A 21,925-nucleotide genomic window follows, 5' to 3' on the forward strand; every position below is an offset into this window, starting at 1 on the left:
CTAACCACAAAGTGTCCCAATAGTAAACAAATTCACACCCCTATATAATGTAATATCCCTTATGTGTTTACATTCCTAACTGTAACTCAACTGTAACTATGTAATATTTGGTATTTATTAATGCACAATTTTTCTAATAACAAAATGTAACCCCCAAAGAAAACATCCCTGTTGTACAACCAACAATTAGTGTCCAGTGGAAATGTTTACAACAAATGCCAAAAAACTGTAATTCAGTAATTAAGTGTATTTTAAATAATTCTAATTGTTGTCATACATTGTACTGACAAACTATAAAATGTGATTTATTATGTTAAAGAACAGTTTTACAGAACAAAAAGTCAGAAGACCCATTTGACAATTCCAAAGACAATACCACAACTAAAGATCATATGTAAGTGCATTGCATCTTAGTCCAGAATGTTTGGTTCTTAAGAACACAATCTCCTTGTAAACAATAGCCAGCAGTTATCTGAAGATAAAATCAGTAGAACAAAAAACCACCTAAGTGTTATTCAACCCTCAATATGGAATTGTTCTCTCAAGAAGTGACGGAAGAATCCATAAATAATACATTCTGACACTTTGTAAGGAGAATGTCTGTAGGCAAATCTGTATAAGACCAGTTTTTCTTTTAAAACTTATACACTTGCGAGTCTGTAGTGCTACTGAAGCAGGAAACTACAAAATTCATTGAAAACTTCATCACATGAACATTTTATTAATTATTTTCTATGCAATCTTGTTGTACAGTGTACTGAGCTAGTGAAAACACTAACTAGAAAACCCTTATAAGCCTACTCCTTCCTGCCTTTTTGTTGGAGAAAAATTTGTTTTCTACGTGTCACCATTTCGTATGATATACAAAACAAAAATGTGCTCATCCATTTAGAGGCCTTGTCTGCTAACTGTTCACCAGCTCACCTATGGCTGCATGTACACATCACAAAATATATGGCCAAGCCACCATGCATATAAATAAAGATAGAAATCACTTTCAGTGCTTTATATATTAAGTACCTGGTTTGATCTTCAAGCACATACTAATATCTTCTCTGTGTAGCTTATGAAAAAACTCCCGTAATTTGGTACATGTGTAATGTTACATGGATAGAAGAGTGGCGAAAAATGGCTTTTTCCTCATAAGTTCATTCACAATTAAAAGAAATTGTCATCCTGCTTCCTGTATTGTTTCATATCTGCCCACCTGAGATATTTCATAACAAAGCCCACAATGACATAACCCATAAGAAGCAGAGACACAAAAATATAGTTAGACATTAAAAACAACACATTTGTGAAAAGCTGAGTTTCAGTATCTCAGTTTTTACTTCTGATGGTGTGGACACACTTGTACAGCAGCCTCATTCTACTTGAAAAATAAAATAAAACATTATATTTGCAGGTGGGAAAATTTGGAATTTATGTCAAATATGATGTTTCTTTCATAAAATAGTGACTCACAAAAACATAGTGCAAAACATATAATTGAGAATTGTGCAAATGTTTTCAAATTCACAAGGGAAACTTTTTTTTTTTTTTTTTTTTTTACAAATTTTCCAGTTCATACTGAGGAACTGACACTAATCTGAACTCTGATGTTAAAAATAACATCAAATTAATTTAGTGGGGCGATTTCTTTGGCTATGTTAATTGATCTACCTGACTTTTACAATTTGAATTCTGGGAAACAGTAGCATGGTTATGGATGCTATCTTCTCATTAGCTGTGGAGCACACTGTGAGTAAAGTTAGTAATGGCTTGATGGATCATGATGCAAAAATATTAATACTGAAAGAAATTGCCACAGTCATCTCTGAAGGTAGTAAACAATGTATTGTGTGATATGAGTAGACTTGCAATACAGATATTTAAAGTCAGTTTCCAAAGTCACAAGAGACAAATGTCTCAGAGACAAGAAACAGTCAAGGAAGCATTTAGATCAATTACTGAATCACTGAAGAGTAAAGACAAACATAGATATGATTAAATATTAAGTAAGTATATTGAAGGTCAGTGAACCATACATTAGCTCTGTTCTAATGCACCTGTGCAAATGTGTCTTTCGGATGTGCTTAATTTTTAGATAGATTAAAATGCTTGTACTAACAATTTAAAAGGGAGAAAAAAGCAATGTAGACAATTACAGACTAGCTTCCTTGCTGCCAGTCTTTCCAAATGTTTTCAAGAAAGCAAGGTATATGTGAATAGTAAACACAGCTCAGTACAAACAGATTTTTGCTGGACTCCTCACACACCTTAAGTGTAGTAGCCTGACAACCAATTAGCTGCCAGTCCATACTATCTGGATTCTTATGTCGTAAACTGCTAATGTTCCTAATACATTCAGTTTTTTTACATTTAGTAACAGAGGGATAGGAACAATTTTTGTCACACTATTATATGTGGAATTATCTGCTGTTCAGAAGTACCTGTAAGATGTATTTTTGCACTTAATAGATTCTGGGCCATGGCTGGTAAGAAATGTGAGCCCACAGAAGTTGTTTATTCTATTGACACTGAATTTGGAAATAGTGCAGCATTCAGCAAACTCAGGGAGGAAATTGCTAGGAGCTTCAGTGTTGGACACAGACTAGAGGCTCTCAGAAATGCATTTGGTAAATTTGGAATGAAAAAAATTGCAGGTGTTCGAAATTTGTAATTCATCTTAGCTTCATTACTTGTGTTATTTTATTCTGAGACAGCTTTCTGTTAACTCTGCTAACTGGCTGCATAGGAGAAGATTGGTAGCTTTTCTTGTGATTTGGAAGCACAGCTCACAGTTTGAGTGAGATAAATGAACCAAAGATGTCGCCCCTGAATATGTTTTGTTGGGTTTAGATTGAGATTATGAGCTTGCCAGTTCATTTCAGGAACATTATTGCCCACAAAACATTGCTTCACAGATGCTGCTATATGACAGGATGTATTTTCATGATAATACAATCACTGTCTGGTGAACTGTTCCTCTACAGTAAGAAAGACACAATGCTGTAAAATACGTTCATATCCTTCCACATTTATTGGTTTCTTAAGTGCATTAAGGGGCTGCACCATAAACACAAAAAATACCCTATACTGTAACACCAACTCCTCCGTACTTTATTGTTGGCACCACACATGATGCAACATAGTTTTCTCTTGGCATTTGCTGAAACCAAACCCTTCCATCAGACTGCCACAGCGTATAGCTCACACCTTTCCACTCGTTCACCATCCTGGGGCATCACACTGTACACCCTCTTAGCACTGATTACAAAAATGTGTTCCTTATGAGAAGCTACTCAACCATTGTACCTCATTCTTTTTAACTTCCTATGCACAGTCATTGTGCTAGCTGAACTGCTAGTAGCACTTTGGAACTTAGGAGTGCTTCCTTCCACTGATTCTTAGCAATTTCTTGCAAGGACCCTCCGCCATGGAAGACGATCTCTGTCTGCCAGAACATGAGATCATTCGTGTAACTGTGGTTGCTTCTTCACATTTCCACTTAACAATCAGATCACCAACATTCAACTTGAGCAGGTTTAGGAGGGGTCTGAAGTTGCTGACCCCTCCTAACTGAGCCATTTTTTATTTATTTACATGTCAAGTTCTGTAGGACCAAATTGAGGAGCAAATCTCCAAGGTCATGGAACATGTCAGTACATGAAATTACAATATAAAAGTAATAACAGATACAAATAAAATGTTTATGAACCTGAAAAAAGTCAGACCATAAGTTTAGGTAAATTGACTCAAGAATTAGCTTAATTATTCAAGTAACTCCTTGAAAGAATAGAAGGATTGGCCTATGAGGAAACTCTTCAATTTCGATTTGAAAGCGTGTGGATTACTGCAACATTTTTGAATTCTAATGGTAGCTTATTGAAAGTGGATGCAGCAGTATACTGCACACCTTTCTGCAGGTTTGATTTCTGCTGAATATTAACTGAGTGAAAGCTACTTATTCTTGGGAATAAACTAATATTGTTAAAGAGAAATGACAGTAAGGAATATATGTATTGAGAGGCCAATGTCAAAATACCCAGCCTCGTGAACAGGGGTCGACAAGAGGTTCATGAAGTTACATCGCTTATGCCCAAACTGCCCATGTCTGAACCAAAAATATCCTTTTAGAATGGGAAGAGTTACCCCAGAATATAATACAGTACAACATAAGTGAATGAAAATAAGCAAAGTAGACTAATTTTCGTGTCAAACCATCACTCAGTTTTGATACCATTCGAATAGTAAAAATGGCAGCATTAAATCTTTGAACAAGATCCTGAACACGGGCTTTCCACGAGTTTATCATCTGTCTGAACACCTAGAAATTTGAACTGTTCAGTTTCACTAATCATATGCCCATTCTGTGAAATTAAAACATCAGGTTTTGTTGAATTGTGTGTTAGAAACTGTAAAAACTGAGTCTTACTATTATTTAGTATTAGATTATTTTCTAAAAGCCATGAACTTACATAATGAACTGCACTACTTGAAACCAAGCCAGTGTTGCACACAACATCCTTTACTACCAAGCTAGTGTCATCAACAAACAGAAATATTTTAGAGTTACCCATAATACTAGAGGGCATATCACTTATATAAATAAGGAACAGGAGTGTCCCAAACACTGATCCCTGGGGCACCTACCACTTGACTGTACCCCACTCAGACCCCACATCACAGCCATTGTCAACACTGTGAATAATGACCTTTCTAATCTTCAGCATTCTTCTGTAGCACCACATTTCGAAAGCTTCTATTCTCTTCTTGTCTAAACTACTTATTGTCCATGATTCACTTCCATACATGGCTACCGGTACACACCATACAAATGCTTTCAGAAGAGACTTCCTGACATTTAAATGTTTACTCGCTGTTAACAAATTTCTCTTCTTCAGAAACGCTTTCCTTGCTGTAGCCAGTCTACATTTTATATACTCCCTACTTTGACACTCATCAGTTATTTTGCCTCTCAAATAGCAAAACTCATTTACTACTTTGTGTCTCATTTCCTAATGTAATTCCCTCAGCATCACCCAATTTAATTCGACTACATTCCATTATCCTCGTACTACATTCCATTATCCTCATTTTGATCCTCCTCTCAAGACACTGTCCATTACATTCAACTGTTCTTCCAAGTCCTTTGCTGTATCTGACAGAATTACAATGTCATCGGCAAACCTCAAAGTTTTTATTTCTTCTCATAGATTTTAATTCCTACTTCAAATTTTTCTTTTGTTTTCTTTACTGCTTGCTCAATATACAGATTGACTAACATTGGGGATAGGCTACAACCCTGTCTCACTCCCTTCCCAACCACTGCTTCCCTTTCGTGCCCCTCAACTCTTATAATTGCCATCTGGTTTCTGTACAAATTGTAAATAGCATTTCGCTCCCTGTATTTGACCCCTGCCACCTTCAGAATTTGAAAGAGAGTATTCCAGTCAACATTGTCAAAAGCTTTCTCTAAGTCTACAAATGCTTAATCTATCTTCTAAGATAAGTCGTAGGGTCTGTATTGCCTCCCGTGTTCCAACATTTCTGTGGAATCCAAACTGATCTTCCCCAAGGTCGCCTTCTACCAGTTTTTCCATTTGTCTGTAAAGAATTCATGTCAGTATTTTGCATCTGTGACTTATTAAGCTGATAGGTCAGTAATTTTCACATCTGTCAACACCTGCTTTCTTTGGGATTGGAACTATTATATTCTTCTTGAAGTCTGAGGGTGTTTCTCCTGTCTCATAATCTTGCTCACTAGATGGAAGAGTTTTGTCAACAGCTGACTCTGCCAAGGCTATCAGTAGTTATAATGGAATGTTGTCTACTCATGTGGCCTTGTCAAATTCTTCACACACTATCATATCTCCCATTTCATCTTCGCCTACATCCTCTTCCATTTCCATAATATTGCCCTCAAGTACATCATCCTTGTATAGACCACCTGTATATTCCTTCCATCTGTCAGCTTTTCCTTCTTTGCTTAGAACTGGTTTTCCATCTGTGCTCTTGATATTGTAATTTTCCTGTAGGGAAATGGCTACATCCTTACATTTTTCGTGTAGCCATTTCTGCTTAGCCATTTTGGACTTTGTGTCAATCCCATTTTTGAGATGTTTGTATTCCTTTTTGTATACTTCATTTACTGCATTTTTATATTTTTTCCTTTCATCCCTTCCATTACCCAAGGATTTCTATAGCCCTCGTCTTTTTACGTACTTGATCCTTTGCTGCCTTCACTATTTCATCTCTCAAAGCTACCCATTATTCTTGTTCTGTGTTTCTTTCCCCTGTTCCTGTCAGTTGTTCCCTAATGCTCTCTCTGAAACTCTCCACAACCTTTGGTTCTTTCAGTTGATCCAGGTCCCATCTCCTTAAATTCTTATATTTTTGCAGTTCTTTAGTTTTAGTCTATAGTTCATAATCAATAAATTGTGGTCATAGTCCACATCTGCCCCTGGAAATATTTACAATTTAAGACCTGGTTCCTAAATCTCTGTCTTACCATTATATAATATTTCTGAAAACTTCCATTGTCTTCAGGCCTCATCCACATATACAACCTTCTTCATGATTCCTAAACCAAGTGTTAGCAATGATTAAGTTATGCTCTGTGCAAAATTCTACCAGGCGGCTTCCTCTTTCATTCCTTACCCCCAATCCATATTCACTTACTACTTTTCCTTTTCCTTTTCTTTCTTTTCCTACTGTCGAATTTTAAATTTTCATGTCCCTTAACTGTCTGAAATATTTCTTTTATCATATCATACATTTCTTCAATCTCTTCATCATCTGCGGAGCTAGTTGGCCTATTAACTTCTACTACTGTGGTAGTGATACTTGTATTATTTCTAAAAGTTACAACATAACTAAATGTAGAGTTTATATATTAATTGATTAAATAAGATTAAGTTGAAGTTTCTGCTGAAGAAAGTTGTTCATGATATATCCTCCTTAATCATGATATGCCAGAAACTTGGTGTTTGCACCATGATACCAGTCTCATCATATTGCATTTAATGATTGCAGCTGTTGCTATTGATTTGCTTGATTGTTTTAATTGGATGTGTCACTAATGTTCCTTATCTCTCCTCGATTTTACTAGTAGTCATAGCCACATTCATGTGGAATACAGTACACGTCTTGCCTTTGGAGATCTAGATCACCTTTAATGTTATAATGACTTTTTATCTTTGTTGATGACAGAAAAAAATACACTGGATGCCGTGTTTTCTTTGAGCGTACCAATCTTACTGGGTATTGGCCCCGCATAAGGTAGATAAACTATCCAGGCTTCTCTTTTCATGTCTGCATCAGTCTCTGTATTAGGCTTCTTTGTTTTGTCTGCAGTACCGATTCAGTGTGAAGATCAGAGTGCCCATTTCTTTGGAAACTGTTTGTAGGTGTAATGATTATTTGGCAAGGATCTCTTTGTCTGTGGACCACACTTTTTAGCCTCAAATTTCTTTGTGACTGATGGTGGTGGTTTGAGGCGTGAGAGTAGAGGTCAATATGTGAGTGTTTCCCATACACATTATGACCCAGGGATCCATAGTTTTCTGTAAACTAATAAGTCATTTCAAAAGAGCTTCTTCAGCTCCATCTTTACATGCCAGCTACACTTTCTGCAGATTCTTGGGAATGGCATGACAGTGGTCACAAGCAGAATCAATGTAGCTGAAACCATCTCCACGCCAGAAAGCAAAATTTGATCACTTGCACAAAAAGCCAAGACAAGAACCAGAGAGCCATATAGTAATTAATTTCACTGACAGACATCTAAATGAGGGTAGAGTGAAGATCCTTGCTAAAGGGCTAAATTTCATACCCACTCCAAAAATGTTATCAATAGCAGATTACATCAGCTCTGTGGAACTTGTTGGTGTGAAACCTGTAGAGCACTAACCAAAGCACCAATATTAAAATCCAACATCTCCAAAAACAAGTCAGATAGCACTGCAAAATCTACAAGAGGACAAGGAAACTGTAATTATGCCTGCCAACAAGGGCAATGCTATAGTCTTAATGTGACATATGCATTAAAGTTAGAAGATTTTTGATGATAAAAATTACTTTGCCTACAGGCAGGCAGATATCAATCCTATGAAAAAAACTGAGGGGTAGATGATGACTCTTCTCAATGAGTCAGGCTTATCATAGATCCCTGGGCCGCACAGTGTATGAGGAAGCCAACACACAATGACCTCTTATCTCCATGCTCTGGATGACCACTGCGACAAAGAAATTTGGTGCTAAATATGCTGGTCCATAGACCTCACACACTTTCAGACAAGGATGGCCTTACCAAAGTATTATAATGCCTATAAATATTGTTCCAAAGAAAAGGTTTCTCAGATCTTCAAATTGAGCAGGTATTGGAGTCAAAATCAAGGAGCCAGAGAAAAATATTGAGACTGATGCAGAGAGAGAGAGAAGCCACGAATAGTTTATCGGTCTTATGTTGGTCCAATATCTACATCTATACAGGGTGTTACAAAAAGGTACGGCCAAACTTTCAGGAAACATTCCTCACACACAAAGAAAGAAAATATGTTATGTGGATATGTGTCCGGAAACGCTTACTTTCCATGTTAGAGCTCATTTTATTACTTCTCTTCAAATCACATTAATCATGGAATGAAAACACACGACAACAGAACGTACCAGTGTGACTTCAAACACTTTGTTACAGGAAATGTTCAAAATGTCCTCCGTTAGCGAGGATACATGCATCCACCCTCTGTCGCATTGAATCCCCGATACGCTGATGCAGCCCTGGAGAATGGCGTATTGTATCACACAATACGAGCACGAAGAGTCTCTACATTTGGTACCGGGGTTGCGTAGACAAGAGCTTTCAAATGCCCCCATAAATGAAAGTCAAGAGGGTTGAGGTCAAGAGAGCGTGGAGGCCATGGAATTGGTCCGCCTCTACCAATCCATCGGTCACCAAATCTGTTGTTGAGAAGCGTATGAACACTTCGATTGAAATGCGCAGGAGCTCCATCGTGCATGAACCACATGTTGTGTCATACTTGTAAAGGCACACGTTGTAGCAGCACAGGTTGAGTATCCCGTTTGAAATCATGGCGGTGAATCAAGGAAGTACAGTACATACTGACGAAACTAAAATGAGCTCTGACATGGAAATTAAGCGTTTCTGGACACATGTCCACATGACATCTTTTCTTTATTTGTGTGTGAGGAATGTTTCCTGAAAGTTTGGCCGTACCTTTTTGTAATACCCTGTATACATAATCCATATGCCATGTGGTGTACAGCAGAGGGTACCAAGTACTGCTACTAGTCGTTTCCTTTTCTATTCCATTCATAGATGGACAGAGGGAAAAGAAAACATCATATATCTTCATATGAGCCCTAAGTTCTCTTATCTTTGTGGTCTGTGCACAAAATGTACATTGGTAGTAGTAGAATCGCTCTGCAGCATGTGCAAATGACTGTTGTCTAAATTTTCTTAATAGTGTTTCTCAAAAAGGGATTCCCTGAACCTACTGATAAAAAACTAGCAGCTCACCTCTGAATTGTCTTGACTTTTCCTTTAATTCATCTGGTTGTGATCCCAAACACTTGAACAGTATTCAAGAATGGGTTGCACAAGTGTTCTGTACATGGCTTCTTTTGTGATGAACTATACTTTCCCCAAAACCTTCTAGTAAACTAAAGATGGCCATTCGCACATCTTACTTATGACCTTACATGCTCATTCTATTTCACATCACTTTGCAGTGCTACTCTCAAATCTTTGATCAATGTGAATGAGTCAATAAACATACCTTTAATACTGTATTGTAACATTACAGGATTGTTTTTCCTACTCATCCACATTAATTCAATTTTTTTTATATATTTAGAGCAAGCTGCCATTCATCACACCAAATATAAATTCTGTACGAGTTGTCCCATATCCCTTAACACTCCCTCGATGACAATACTTCCCTGTATACTACATCATCATCAGGAAGCAGATGCAGCTTGCCATTCACTCTAATATCCAGGAAGGTCGATGTACTCTTAAGACATGTCATTTAGTGTGATTTGCTTTCTTCGATAAAAATAAAGTGTCTTATTTGTAAAGTTAAATACAATCCAAGTCTTCAGAGGCCAGATGCTATTGCATTTCATGCAAGTGTGGCATGTCTAACATGGAATGGACTATTAGAACAGTTAAGGAGAGATGCAAGGAATATCAGTGACATATCTTATTAAAACCAATCTAAGCAGCTGTTGTCAAGCACTGTGTGAAATGTAGTTACGAATTTAAATATGATGTGAATAGTATCTTGACGCAAACACCAAGTTTCTGGGACTATGTGACTGAGGAGTCTATCAATACAGAGATGTCAGAATATATAATAAATCAGGATAGAAATTTCAATCTAATCGGGGTGTCGGGTCTGGCACTCAATTTATTAAGATAACTGCAGCCATCACACCCACCAGAGCCTGGAAATGCTGAGAGAATGTGTTTCACAGAATATCAGTGCCGGCTCTGAGGAACAAAAGAGCATCAGAGGGCATTGTGTCTGTCAGGAGTCAATCTCGTAATCAGCTATAAATAGCAATGTGAGACCAGCAATAGTTCAGTATGGTTGGAGTATTGGCAGATAAGTACATGTACCAGCACAACTTGCATCACCTGAAGTAGACATCTGGGTCTGTTATTGGAGTATTGCACAAAAATGGATACTACTCAGCTGTACATGTGGTGGTACACAATGGAATGTGTAGATAGTCCACAACTGTACTGGTGCCTGTGATTACTACCACAGGTTCCTTGGAAACCCCACAGCATTAGACTGCCCCCTCCAGCTAGCTCCCCTAGTGTGGTTTAGTGTTTTGAGCTCCATTTTTCCTGGACAACAATGTATCCGCACTCAACCATTGATGTTGTATAACAAGAAACCTGATTCATCCAACCAGATGACATGTTTTCATTGATCCATGGTCCATTCCCAATCCTGTGTCCACTGCTTTTCTAATTGGCAATGCCATTGGGTCAACACGGGAACAGGTAGGGTGATCTGCTGCAGAGCCCCACGTTCAATGATGCACACTGAATGACATACCTCAAACAATTGTACCTCCATCAGCATTGTATTCTGTTGCCAGATCTTTCACAGAATGCCACTTCTCCTGGGAGAATGCTGTACTGAACATTGTCTTTTGATAGCAACTAAGTTTACTATTGCTGAGCATTGTATCTACACTGGTCTTTCAATGGAGTGTGTAGAACAGTTTTGCCACAGCAACATTTTTCTGGGACACCATTATTAAAGAATAACTGAAAATACGCCTGGCAGAAAATCTGACGAACCACAATTGTGGGCACCAGTTGGCTGGTAATGTGTCCATTTCACTTGAGACTGAGGGCTAATGTGGAGGCTGGCTGTCTGGCCTTGCTATTTAACCTGTGACTGGAAAGGTTGCTGTTCCTTCAGCAGGGTCTGAGCAGGCACATGGGAAGAGGGGTTTGCTAGTTATCGGGAGCGCCAGTGTTAGGTGTGTTATGGAGCCTCTTAGGGAAATAGCATTCAGGGCTGGAAGGAAACCAATGTTCACTCGATATGTCTGCTGGAGATGTGGAGGAGGCCTTGCCTGTGCCTGTGGAGCATGCTGGTGCAGTCGTCTACAAGTTGTGGCACATATTGGAACCAATGATGCCTGTCACTTGGGTTCTCTAGGCCAACCCTAGTTCTAAGAGTTCATTGGGGTCCTTTGGCTTGGAGCTGAGTGGAGAGTCTCAACCAAAGGCTTTGTCAACTCTTTGACATTCTTGTCTGCAGACTTTTAGTCCTGTGTTAACAGGTGGAGAGTTGTAGGATACCCCTTGATAGGTCAGGAGTGCACCACACAAAGGAGGAAGTTACTTGAGTACCAAGGTACTTGTGGAGTGCACATGGATTTTTTTTTTAGGCTAGGTGCTAGTTTGAGGTACTTTAATGAACTCCCCAGCCGACAGGCATACAGTGAAATCAGACTGTGTTCAGAGTAACGACACTTTGACTGTCAAAATTTTTTCAGTAAATCGCCGAAGTATTTGTAACAAAGATCTGGAATTTACTGCTCTCCAGGAAATTTGTCACGCCCAGATTACACTCAGGACTGAGAGGTGGATGAAATCTAAAGTAGAAAACTCTGATATATTTAGCAAGTCATGGAACATAACAGAAAGGCAGCTTAGACACCATAGGAGGGGGAGTGTTCATTGCAGTCTACAAAAACATTACCTCTAATGATGTTGATTTTGATTGTGACTGTGAAGTTATGAATGTGTATAACAGGTCTAGGTGAAATAAAGTTAATTGCTGGATATTTTTACTGGCTACCCAATTCTACCATGATCGTCCTAGAGTCATTCAAAGAAAGTCTGCACTCGGTGGTGCGGAAATACCCAGACCCTGAAACATTAGTTGGAGGTGACTTTAACCTACCAAGTGTAGACTCAGACATTTGTAGATTAATTGTAGGAGGTACAGACATGGTGTCTTGTGAACTACTTTTGAACACAGTTCTCTGAAAACTGTCTTGTGCACCTAGTTTGACAGCCTGCACACAGTGGAAATACTTTCGACCTTGTCACTACAAAAAGACCTGACACTATTGATGGCATCAGTAAAGAGAGGGATTAGTGAGCATGACATCATCATAGTGACTATGGTTACTAAAGCTGATAAATCGTACAGAAGGCTGGGACAGTTTTTTTGCTAGCATCCCATTTACACAATGCATGGACTTCATTTAGGTCCAGTATGATGGAAGTAAGGGAAATTATGGGCATTGTTTAAACAGCTTTTAAATTACACCGTGGAAAAGTATATACTGAGTTAAGTGGATTAAAGACAAGAAAGTCCACTGTAGTTTAATTACAAAATTTGGAAAATTCTGGGGAAGCATAAGCTGTTACACAGTTGTTTAAAAAGAGAATGTGTGAATAGTGACAGGCAAAAGTGGGTAGAGATTCATGCGTCCATAAAAAGATTGATGCACAAAGCATACAACAACTACCACTGTCATACCTTAGCAAAGGATCTAGCTAAGAATCTGAGAAAATTCTGATCCTACATAAAACCACTAAGTAGGTCAAAAGCTTCTATCCAGTCACTCAATGACCTGTCTGGTGTGTAAACAGAAGATAGCAAAAGAAGAGCTGAAGTCTTAAATTTCAAATTTGAGAAATGGTTCATGCAGGAGGATCATACAAACATAATATCATTTGAGCATCACACAGATTCCCTTATGGAGAACATAGTAATAGGGATCCCTGGTGTATTGAAGCAACTAAAAGAATTGAAAAGTTGCCAGGGCTTGATGGAATCCAATTTGGTTTTACAAAGAGTAATCTGTGCCAAAGGCCCCTTACTCAGCTTGCATTTATAATAAATCTCTTGCCCAGTGCAAAGTCACAAAGAACTGGAAAAAAGTGCAGGTGGTTCCTGTATATAAGAAAGGTAAAAGATCTGATCTGCAGAATTAAAGACCAGTGTCCTTAATATCACTTGCTGCAGACTTCTTGAACATGTTGTCAGTTCAAATATAACAAATTTCCTTGAGACAAAAGAGCTTATGTCCACAAATCAGCATGATTTTAGAAAGCATAACTCATGCAATACTCAACTAGGCCTTTTTTCCCATGATATTCTGCAAGCTGTGGATGAACAGCGACATGCAGATTCCATATTCCTAGATTTCTGAAAAGCAACTGATGTGGTTTTGTACTACAGACTGTTAAAGAAGGTACGAGAATATGGAATAGATTACCAGATATGTGAGGGGCTTGAAGACTTCTTAAGAAATATGGCCCATTATATTATTGTTGATGGCGAGTGTTCATAAGAGACAAGGGTATCATCAAGAGTGCCCCAGGGGATTCCGACCGAACATTCGGCTTTGGCCACTTACAGCCAAAAATCCCTCCTTCAGCCAAACCTTTGGATTTGGACAAAATATGCATGCAAGTGCCAAAATTGAACTAACTGTTAGAACTGCACATGGGTGGTGGAAATCCAACAATTAAATTGCAACAGTCATGAAGCCTTCACTATTTGGCGCAGACTCTAGTACATGGTGTTGTGTTGGTCGGTCACCATTGCCAGCAAATACAAGTAGTACAGGAGATTTTCTTACTCAAGAAATACTCTGAATTTATTGATTACAACTCTAATATATCCTCATTTCAAAATGAAGTAATTGACTAGCAATGAAACGGAAAACACAAAGAATGAAAGATTACCATACCATTTCTATGACAGAATGAGTCTCGGTCAAGTCAAATAGCTCATATAGATTTGATGGGCCTAGACCTTTCTGCTCAACATCAGATGCAGATACTGAAAATGCATCCTCAAAAGATGATGATGGTTTATGCCATTCACAGGATCAACTTGTATTACCTGTCAGAAGTGGTAATGAGTTGGATTTGGAACATCACTATCCGCTCTTTGAAGAACATCTAACATGCTTTTTAAAAGAACCTTTGCTTGTGAAGAACGGTGATGTTTATGAATATAAGGCTTCTATTCCATATACTTATCTACGCCCAGTTGCACTTAAATATTTATCTGCTGCTCCTACAAGTGTTCTTAGTGAACAATTGTTCAGCACAGTGGGACAGATACATATGGACAGGCAATCTAACTTGATTGGTGAAAACATAGACAAATTATTATTTTAGCTTACAACATAAAACTATTTAACTTTGATTATTAATTCATTTTTGTTGATAGATATCTAAACACTAATGGAAATTTAAGTTTCATTCACTATTATTATGTGTTTTCTCATTGTAACTGTTCAAGTATTCTTTTAAGTAAATAAATATTATAATTCACTTTATTCCAAGGTGGTGTTATTTCTGAGGGGTTGCAAGACAATTTTAACCATCTCATTAAATTGTTTGGATTATATATTTTATAAAAATCATTATTTTATTCACATTTTGCCATTCTTGAATGGAATTTCTTGGGGCTATTAAACCTTCAACTTCAGCAGAAGGTTAGGACAATAACTGATTAATTGGCGTTGGCCAGAGATCGACCTTTGCTTGGACACTACCCAGAGTACATACACCATGCTAATAATATTTCAGGACAGGTTAGTCTTTATGAGTCTTCTTTGGCTCACTTGAGGTGGCGTGACAAGTTCCCAGTCAAAGTATCGTGCAATGAAATGAACAAGGCCCAGCTGCAAGCCCAAAGTTTCATTCAGTAATCAGTTCACTGGGGAGTTTTGAAAATTCACATTTGTATAGGTGTCCATCTGCCAACTACCACCAGTAAATCTGTGACCGTCAAACGTCCTTTTTTTAATAACTGATTTTCTGTTGAGCATTATGATCATGTCCTTAGCATCAAATTGTGTCTCAATCCGTGTAGCTGTGGCTACGAAACAAAGTATTACAATATATGTCACATAATGCTTTTGTGTTCACCCTCAGCTTCTTTGCCATCGCCAACTTGCATAAACTGCATGTGATTAAGGCTGATTAGTATTAATGATACATTTGGGTGCAGCTCAAAGAATGTATGTTCTGGCTCCTAGAGTGTACCTGTCTTAACAGGTTGCACATATCTTTAACATCAGTTGGCAAATGGTGATATCAAAACAGGGTGCAGTTTAAATCTTCAAACAGTGGTAAAACTATTTGGCTGTTCATAGCTTGAGTTAAAATTACAAGAAGGTGTAGTGCTGTATGAGGTGTAGTAGCATCATGCACTTACAAATCCTAGATTTAATGCTGTTTCTTCGTGTAGATTTCCTGGGCCACTGTCCATACCTCAGTTTGAGTAAAAATACCATTGTCAGGGTGAGCTACCATGGCCAGTAACATGTGAATGACAGAGTATGAGATGTACTGTGTCACAAATATTTATGGTCTTGGGCTTGGGGAATTCTTGTAAATTACGGCTGGAAGGTAGTAGTTATGGGACCGATTGTCAGATCATATGACCAGTGCGGTTTATGTTGATATTTAGCAAACAATTCTGCGAGGCAGGTTTATGACACCACTCACAGGAAAGAAGGCGTGGCACGGTGGGCACTGTATATGAGTGTGAAGTAATCAGGGCAGCACTGGGCAATGGCATTCTGTGAAGAACCCATACGTTGCAGTTACAACAGCACCTAGTCCCTGTGTCTAGGGGTCAAAGCAGACTGAGAAAAGCTAACATTGTAATTATTAAAGAGCATTCCACTTGTGCCCTCCAGAGGAACTAAGTTAAAGGCATATGGGAAAGACATATAAATAAGCAACCCCAGAGGCTCAAATGAGGCAGTCGTGTTGCCATTCTGTCCATGTCTGTAACTGGACAGAATGACGATTGTTTAAGTTGCAGGCCATGGTGATGTCTGATGATGGATATCAGTAGCCAACCAGCCTGCTGAAACTACCAACAACTTCTGCTGCAGGGATGTGCCATAGCTATGGTGGGGTGGGCCATATCTTGGAGCTGCACTGGCATTACGAGTGAGAGGGCTGCTGACCTCCAATCTCTGGGTGACACCATGCAGTGTATTGCAAGCTGCTGTCCACAGGGGTGGGGCTGGGGTGCAAAATTGTGGCCTCCTGGGTGCAGAGCTGCCCGTGGTCACTGACTGAGCTGCCCTGGGCAGATGGCTGGAGTTGATAAGGCTCACAACAGCAATTTTGGTTGGCTGTTTCCCTTTGATGCTCTACATAAGGTCCACAAATTGCCCTTGAGGAAGGAGTAAGCCATCCCCCAGGCTAATGGTGCAGCCAACACATGCAGCAATCACATAACCACGGTGTGAGTAGGAGTGCTACATCTGCAAGGCTGGGCGACCAGATGCTAATGCAGTAGATTCTGGCATTGACACACACACACACACACACACACACACACACACACACACACAAAACAAAAACATAACCACAATCACCCACCGCTGTCACCAGGATCATTGAAAGGCCAGCTGTGTACGTTCAATGCAATAAGTCAATGACACAGTTGCTAGTGTTTCTCTGCACACTTTGGCGTAAGTCACCACTCTCTTCCAAATCATACCTCTTGGTCATTCTGACATATTACAACCCCTGAGCTTGGAAGGATTGTAAAACTTTGGTGTCAGAAGCAGTTGTTTGCTTTCCAACGTGATATGTTGAGTTGAAGTTTTATTGATGTTATTTTTGATGTTTCGTCTCATTGTTACAGTTAGTTGAGTGAGCTATGGTACAAGATGTTAAATTTACTTTTGTGAAGCCAAGGGAACCTGTGGACTTAGCTTTATTTAGAGCTAATGGTGGATGTGATAATTTAGTACCAGTGAGGTGTTCATTTTTCAGTTTGTCTGGGCATAAGTTACCTTGTACCAGAGCTGTAGCAGTTTGTTCTGCATGAGGGCATATTGGTTATCTGTCTAGTAGTGTACTGAGTGTAGATAGGTGGTGATTCACCGTAGGAATTAATTTATGATTACATTTTTTTTTATTTTTTAAAGGATTAAATCAGAGTTTGTATTTAGTCTTTCTTTTTCTTTTCTTTCCTTCTTCAGGTGAATTAAGAATATGCAGAATGGTGGAAACATGTGCTACCACCTCAGATGCAGTTGCTGCTTTAACTCAGTGAGTGCAAATGTTAACAGAACAGTTTGAGAGTATGAAACAGAGAAATTTTGAACTTAATCATGACTTAGAGGCTCTTCAAGAGAGTCACAGTCAGTCAGTCAGTCACAATCAGAGCCACAGGAAAGTGAGTCTGGATTGAGAGTGCCTTCTATTCCGTATGATGCGGCGATGATTGCACTGATTAATTCCTTCTTGGATAAGGCAATGGAGGATGTGACAGTTTTCATTAAGGATGTTGGGAATGATGTGGAAGCATATGGGTAGTCAGATGAAGTAACCATGTATGTTGCTAATATGCATTTGAGGAGGACACCAAAGGATATGTTGTCTACCATGAGACATTTAGTAAAGCTCATACATTCTGGGAGTGGGCCACTGGATTGTGCCAGGAGCACCAAAAGCAGAAGAGTGCATGATTTTTTTCAGGCGAAATTAAGTATGTTTAGATGAAGCGCAATGAGTCTGTGGGAGTATTCTCATTTAGAATCCATAAGCTAAATGCAAAGACATATGTACAGACCTATAATGCAGAAGCTAATAGGGTACTGTTACAGGAGGCAGTAAATAGAGCTATGGATTTTTTTTTTTTTTTTTTTTTTTTTTTTTTTTTTTTTTTTTTTTGTATCCCCACTGAAATGTCACAGGGGGTACGGATGGAGAAATCAGAGGACTTACTCAGCTCTTAGGATTGCAAAACTTGTAGAGGAAATGGATATAACCACAAAGCAGAGAATGGATCCCTGCTTGTTTACTTCTGAAGTCAAGTGTTATAGTTGTCAGGAGTGGCATGTAAGGAAGCAGTGTAAGCAACCATAATTCTATACATGTGGTGTTGTGGGCCTCCAGTCATTTGAGTGTGGAGGTAGGAAGGGCGAAAATCACTGGCAAGGAAAGCAGCCATCAATGGAAGGCAGTCTCAATAGCCAGTAATACAGCACAAGTTAGTGCACAGATGGATTGCTGTATAGTGGGCTTATTGGGTGGCAGATTTCTGGTGGACAGCGGTGTGAATTTTTCTGTTATCATTCTGGACATAGTGGCAAAGTGGAGACTGCGGCCACCATGGTATAGGTTACATGGTGGAATCATTGGGTTTGGCAGTATTGGAGTTTTTGGTTGAGAAAACTAAGTTCAGTTAATGCATGGAGGCGTTGCCATGCATAGGTGAAGGTTATTCAGTGATTCTTAGGCTAGACTTTTTGGACAAACATCACACTAAGATTGATCATTTGCAATATGCAGTTGAACTCAATGGGACTTTAACTGGGGGAAACAGTTGCAACTGAGACAATGGTGCAAGATTCACCTGTCGTGAGGGCGAGACCAACTAAACTGTGAAAGTTTTCAGTAAAGATCAATCAGCTGGATAAAATACCAGCAGGTACAGGAAAGATACTATGGGTTGCAGTGGATACTGATTTGCCAAGGGAAACATTATTTGTGGTTGAACTGCTCTTAAGCAATGAAGAGACAGATAGTTTGCATTGTTTTATCTGAGGAAAGCCGCAAGTAAACTGTCAGTATGGAAGTGTTATGAGGAAAAGTAGGTCATTTGAAGGGCTGTGATCAAACGGCCATGGAGAACTTGTTATTGAGATTTAGTGACTTATTTTGTGTGAACAGAGGGTTACCGGCAATCTCCCTGGCACAACTTCACATACTGAAAGGCAATAGCGCATCAACTTGTAGGAAGCTTTACTGTATAACAAAGCAGCTGCAACCATTGTTAGAAGAATTTATTGAACAACTTCTATGGGGTGGGATCATAGAACTGAGTGACAGTCCCTTGAGCACAGATACTGTTGTGATGCCAAAGAAATCAGCGGATAGGACAGGAAATACAGATTTTGCTGTGACTACAGATATCTAAAGATGCAAACCATTTCAGATGCTGATCCAATTCCAAATGTCACAAAAACTTTGGATAATCTGGGTCAACATCTGTTCTTTACAACTATGGATCTCAGAAGTGAATACCATCAATTGGAGGTGGTGCCTGAAGATAGACCGAAAACAGTGTTTATCATCCCAGCAGAACATTTTCATTACAAATGTATTGGATTAAAGAATGCACCTGCAAGTTGTATAGTGTACTGAGAGGATTAAAGGCAAAAACTTGTCTGGTCTATCTCAATGACATAACTGTCTATGCAAAGGATTTACCAGAGCTTTTTAGACGTTTGGAGGATGACTTTGACTATGATCGGTGCGTTTGACATAAAGTGTGTAGAAGTGCGACATGAGAAGGTTACCATAGGTGTCCAGTCCATTTTCTATGTAGAGCTACCTGCAGGAAATAGGTACATTCTCATGATCATCAATCACTTTTCTTAATTTTTGGCAATGGTATTGATGCCTGACCAGCGGGCTAGTAGTGTAGTGCAAGCATTAGTAAACAACTGGATATCAAAGTTTGGGATGCTTGAGACCATAATTGTGGACCAGGGTACAAATTTAATGAAACAGCTATGTCACATGTTGCATATATGGAAGTTATAGGTAAGTTCATTTCATCCGCAGACCAGTGGAAGAACGGGACGCATACATGAGGCAATTGCAAAGATGTTGAGCTATTACGCAGGTTCCAGCCATGACATTTGGGATAGCTGTTTCTTATCTGCAGTGCGACTATAATTTGAAGATTCATACTGCAATTGGCTTGTTGCCACTTGAGATGGTGTACAGCAGGAAAATGCTATCTCCATTTGGCATTTTGATTCCTAACTTACGACTGGGTAGTTAGGCAGTGACGAACTTTACAAGAAGAATTGGGAAAGCTTGGAGGAACGTGCAAAAGGGAAACACAAAGGTGCTAGAATGTCAGGAACGACTGAACAAATGCTGGGGCAAATTGCCGCAATACTGCATGGGGCAGTGGGTAATGGTCACTAGTCCCTATAAATCACAGAAGAAAACAGAGAAATTTTTAACAAAATACCAGGGCGATACCAGATCATGTAAATGACCTCACCAGCCAATGTGAAGATACAGTTCCTCACAATTATGGTAGAGAGGACACTACAGTTATTGGCAACCAACCAGGAGGTGGAAGTTACAAAGGGTAAAAAGAAGAAACCCGGGATTGGTGAGCAATGTAAGGTGCAGAATGTGCCGTGTAAGTTAAGGTCACATAAGTAACCTGTACAATAGTGTGTGTGTTTTTTTTAAAGTATGTCATGGAGTGTGTATTTTTATTGCCACAGTCCACATCTCGTGGTCTTGCGGTAGTGTTCTCGCTTCCCACGCACAGGGTCCCGGGTTCGATTCCCGGCGGGGCCAGGTATTTTCTCTGCCTCGTGATGACTGGGTATTGCGTGTCTTTCATCATCATTTCATCCCCATTGACATGCAAGTCGCCGAAGTGGCGTCAACTCGAAAGACTTGCACCAGGAGAACGGTCTACCCAACGGGAGGCCCTAGCCACACGGCATTTCCATTTTTTTTATTGCCACAGGGATTTTTTGTTTTTTTGTGGAGTTGTTATTTTTTCATGTTGTTATTACTGATTCTGTTTTTTCTTTGTTTTTTGCTTTCTTGGAAGGAGGAATGGGTGGTAGAGTAATTTGTGATCTGTCTGGGTGGCCAAGTAGGGACTGATATGCGGACATGTGAAGGGACTTTGTTCTGGGGGGAAGTAATGGGACAAGTTGAACGAAGGAGCTTTTACCAGCCCAAACGTGCCTCCAGAGTGTGGTGGGTATACATTGTATATATCCATATTCATGCTGGAATCTGTATGGTTGAATTGCTACAAAGGAGGCAAACTGGTAGGGTTGAAAAAGCTCAAGATTTGAGAAAGTGGAATGATAATTAATTGCATGACTTGTGAGGTAGTCGGAATGGATTTTTATCTTCTGGTTACACTTATGGGCTCAACTGTTATGACATTGTCTCAGGACGTGTTGTAAAGGGCAGAAGGATCTCTGAGGTTGTTGTGTTGTATTGAACTGGGGACCTAGAAACGATGGAGAGGCTTCACCCCGCCATAACCCTCAGTGATACACAAACCCACAACAGGCTACAGCAGTCCACTCACCCCACCACTGCCCCACACCGAACCCAGGGTTATTGTGTAGTTCGGACCCCAGTGGACTCTCCCCCCATCCCTAGGAATGTCTCACACCAGACGGGTATAACCCGCAATGTTTGCATGGTAGAGTAATGTTGGTGTACTCTTACATGGAGACAGTGTTTGTGCAGCAATCACCAACATAATGCAATTGAGGCAGAATGAGGGGAACCAGCCCACATTCGCTGAGGCAGATGGAAAACCGCCTTAAAAACCATCCACAGACTGGCCAGCACACTGGACCTTGACACTTAATCTGCTGGGCA

The 21,925-nt window shown here is 39.4% G+C and overlaps 1 protein-coding gene across 2 annotated transcripts in view; it reads left to right on the forward strand.

Annotated features, from left to right (window-relative positions):
- The window catches only part of LOC126234581 (uncharacterized), a 104,236-nt gene that overhangs the window by 75,381 nt on the left and 6,930 nt on the right, over positions 1-21,925 (forward strand). The window contains exon 7 of one of the 2 annotated variants that reach the window (XM_049943290.1): positions 17,518-17,587. The exons of the other annotated variant lie outside the window; for it this stretch is intronic. Coding sequence (XP_049799247.1) covers positions 17,518-17,587 — 70 coding nt within the window. The remainder of the gene's footprint in view (positions 1-17,517; positions 17,588-21,925) is intronic. 2 annotated transcript variants of the gene reach the window in all.

This window comes from Schistocerca nitens, chromosome 2, assembly GCF_023898315.1.
Source record: "Schistocerca nitens isolate TAMUIC-IGC-003100 chromosome 2, iqSchNite1.1, whole genome shotgun sequence".
Lineage (NCBI taxonomy): Eukaryota > Metazoa > Arthropoda > Insecta > Orthoptera > Acrididae > Schistocerca > Schistocerca nitens.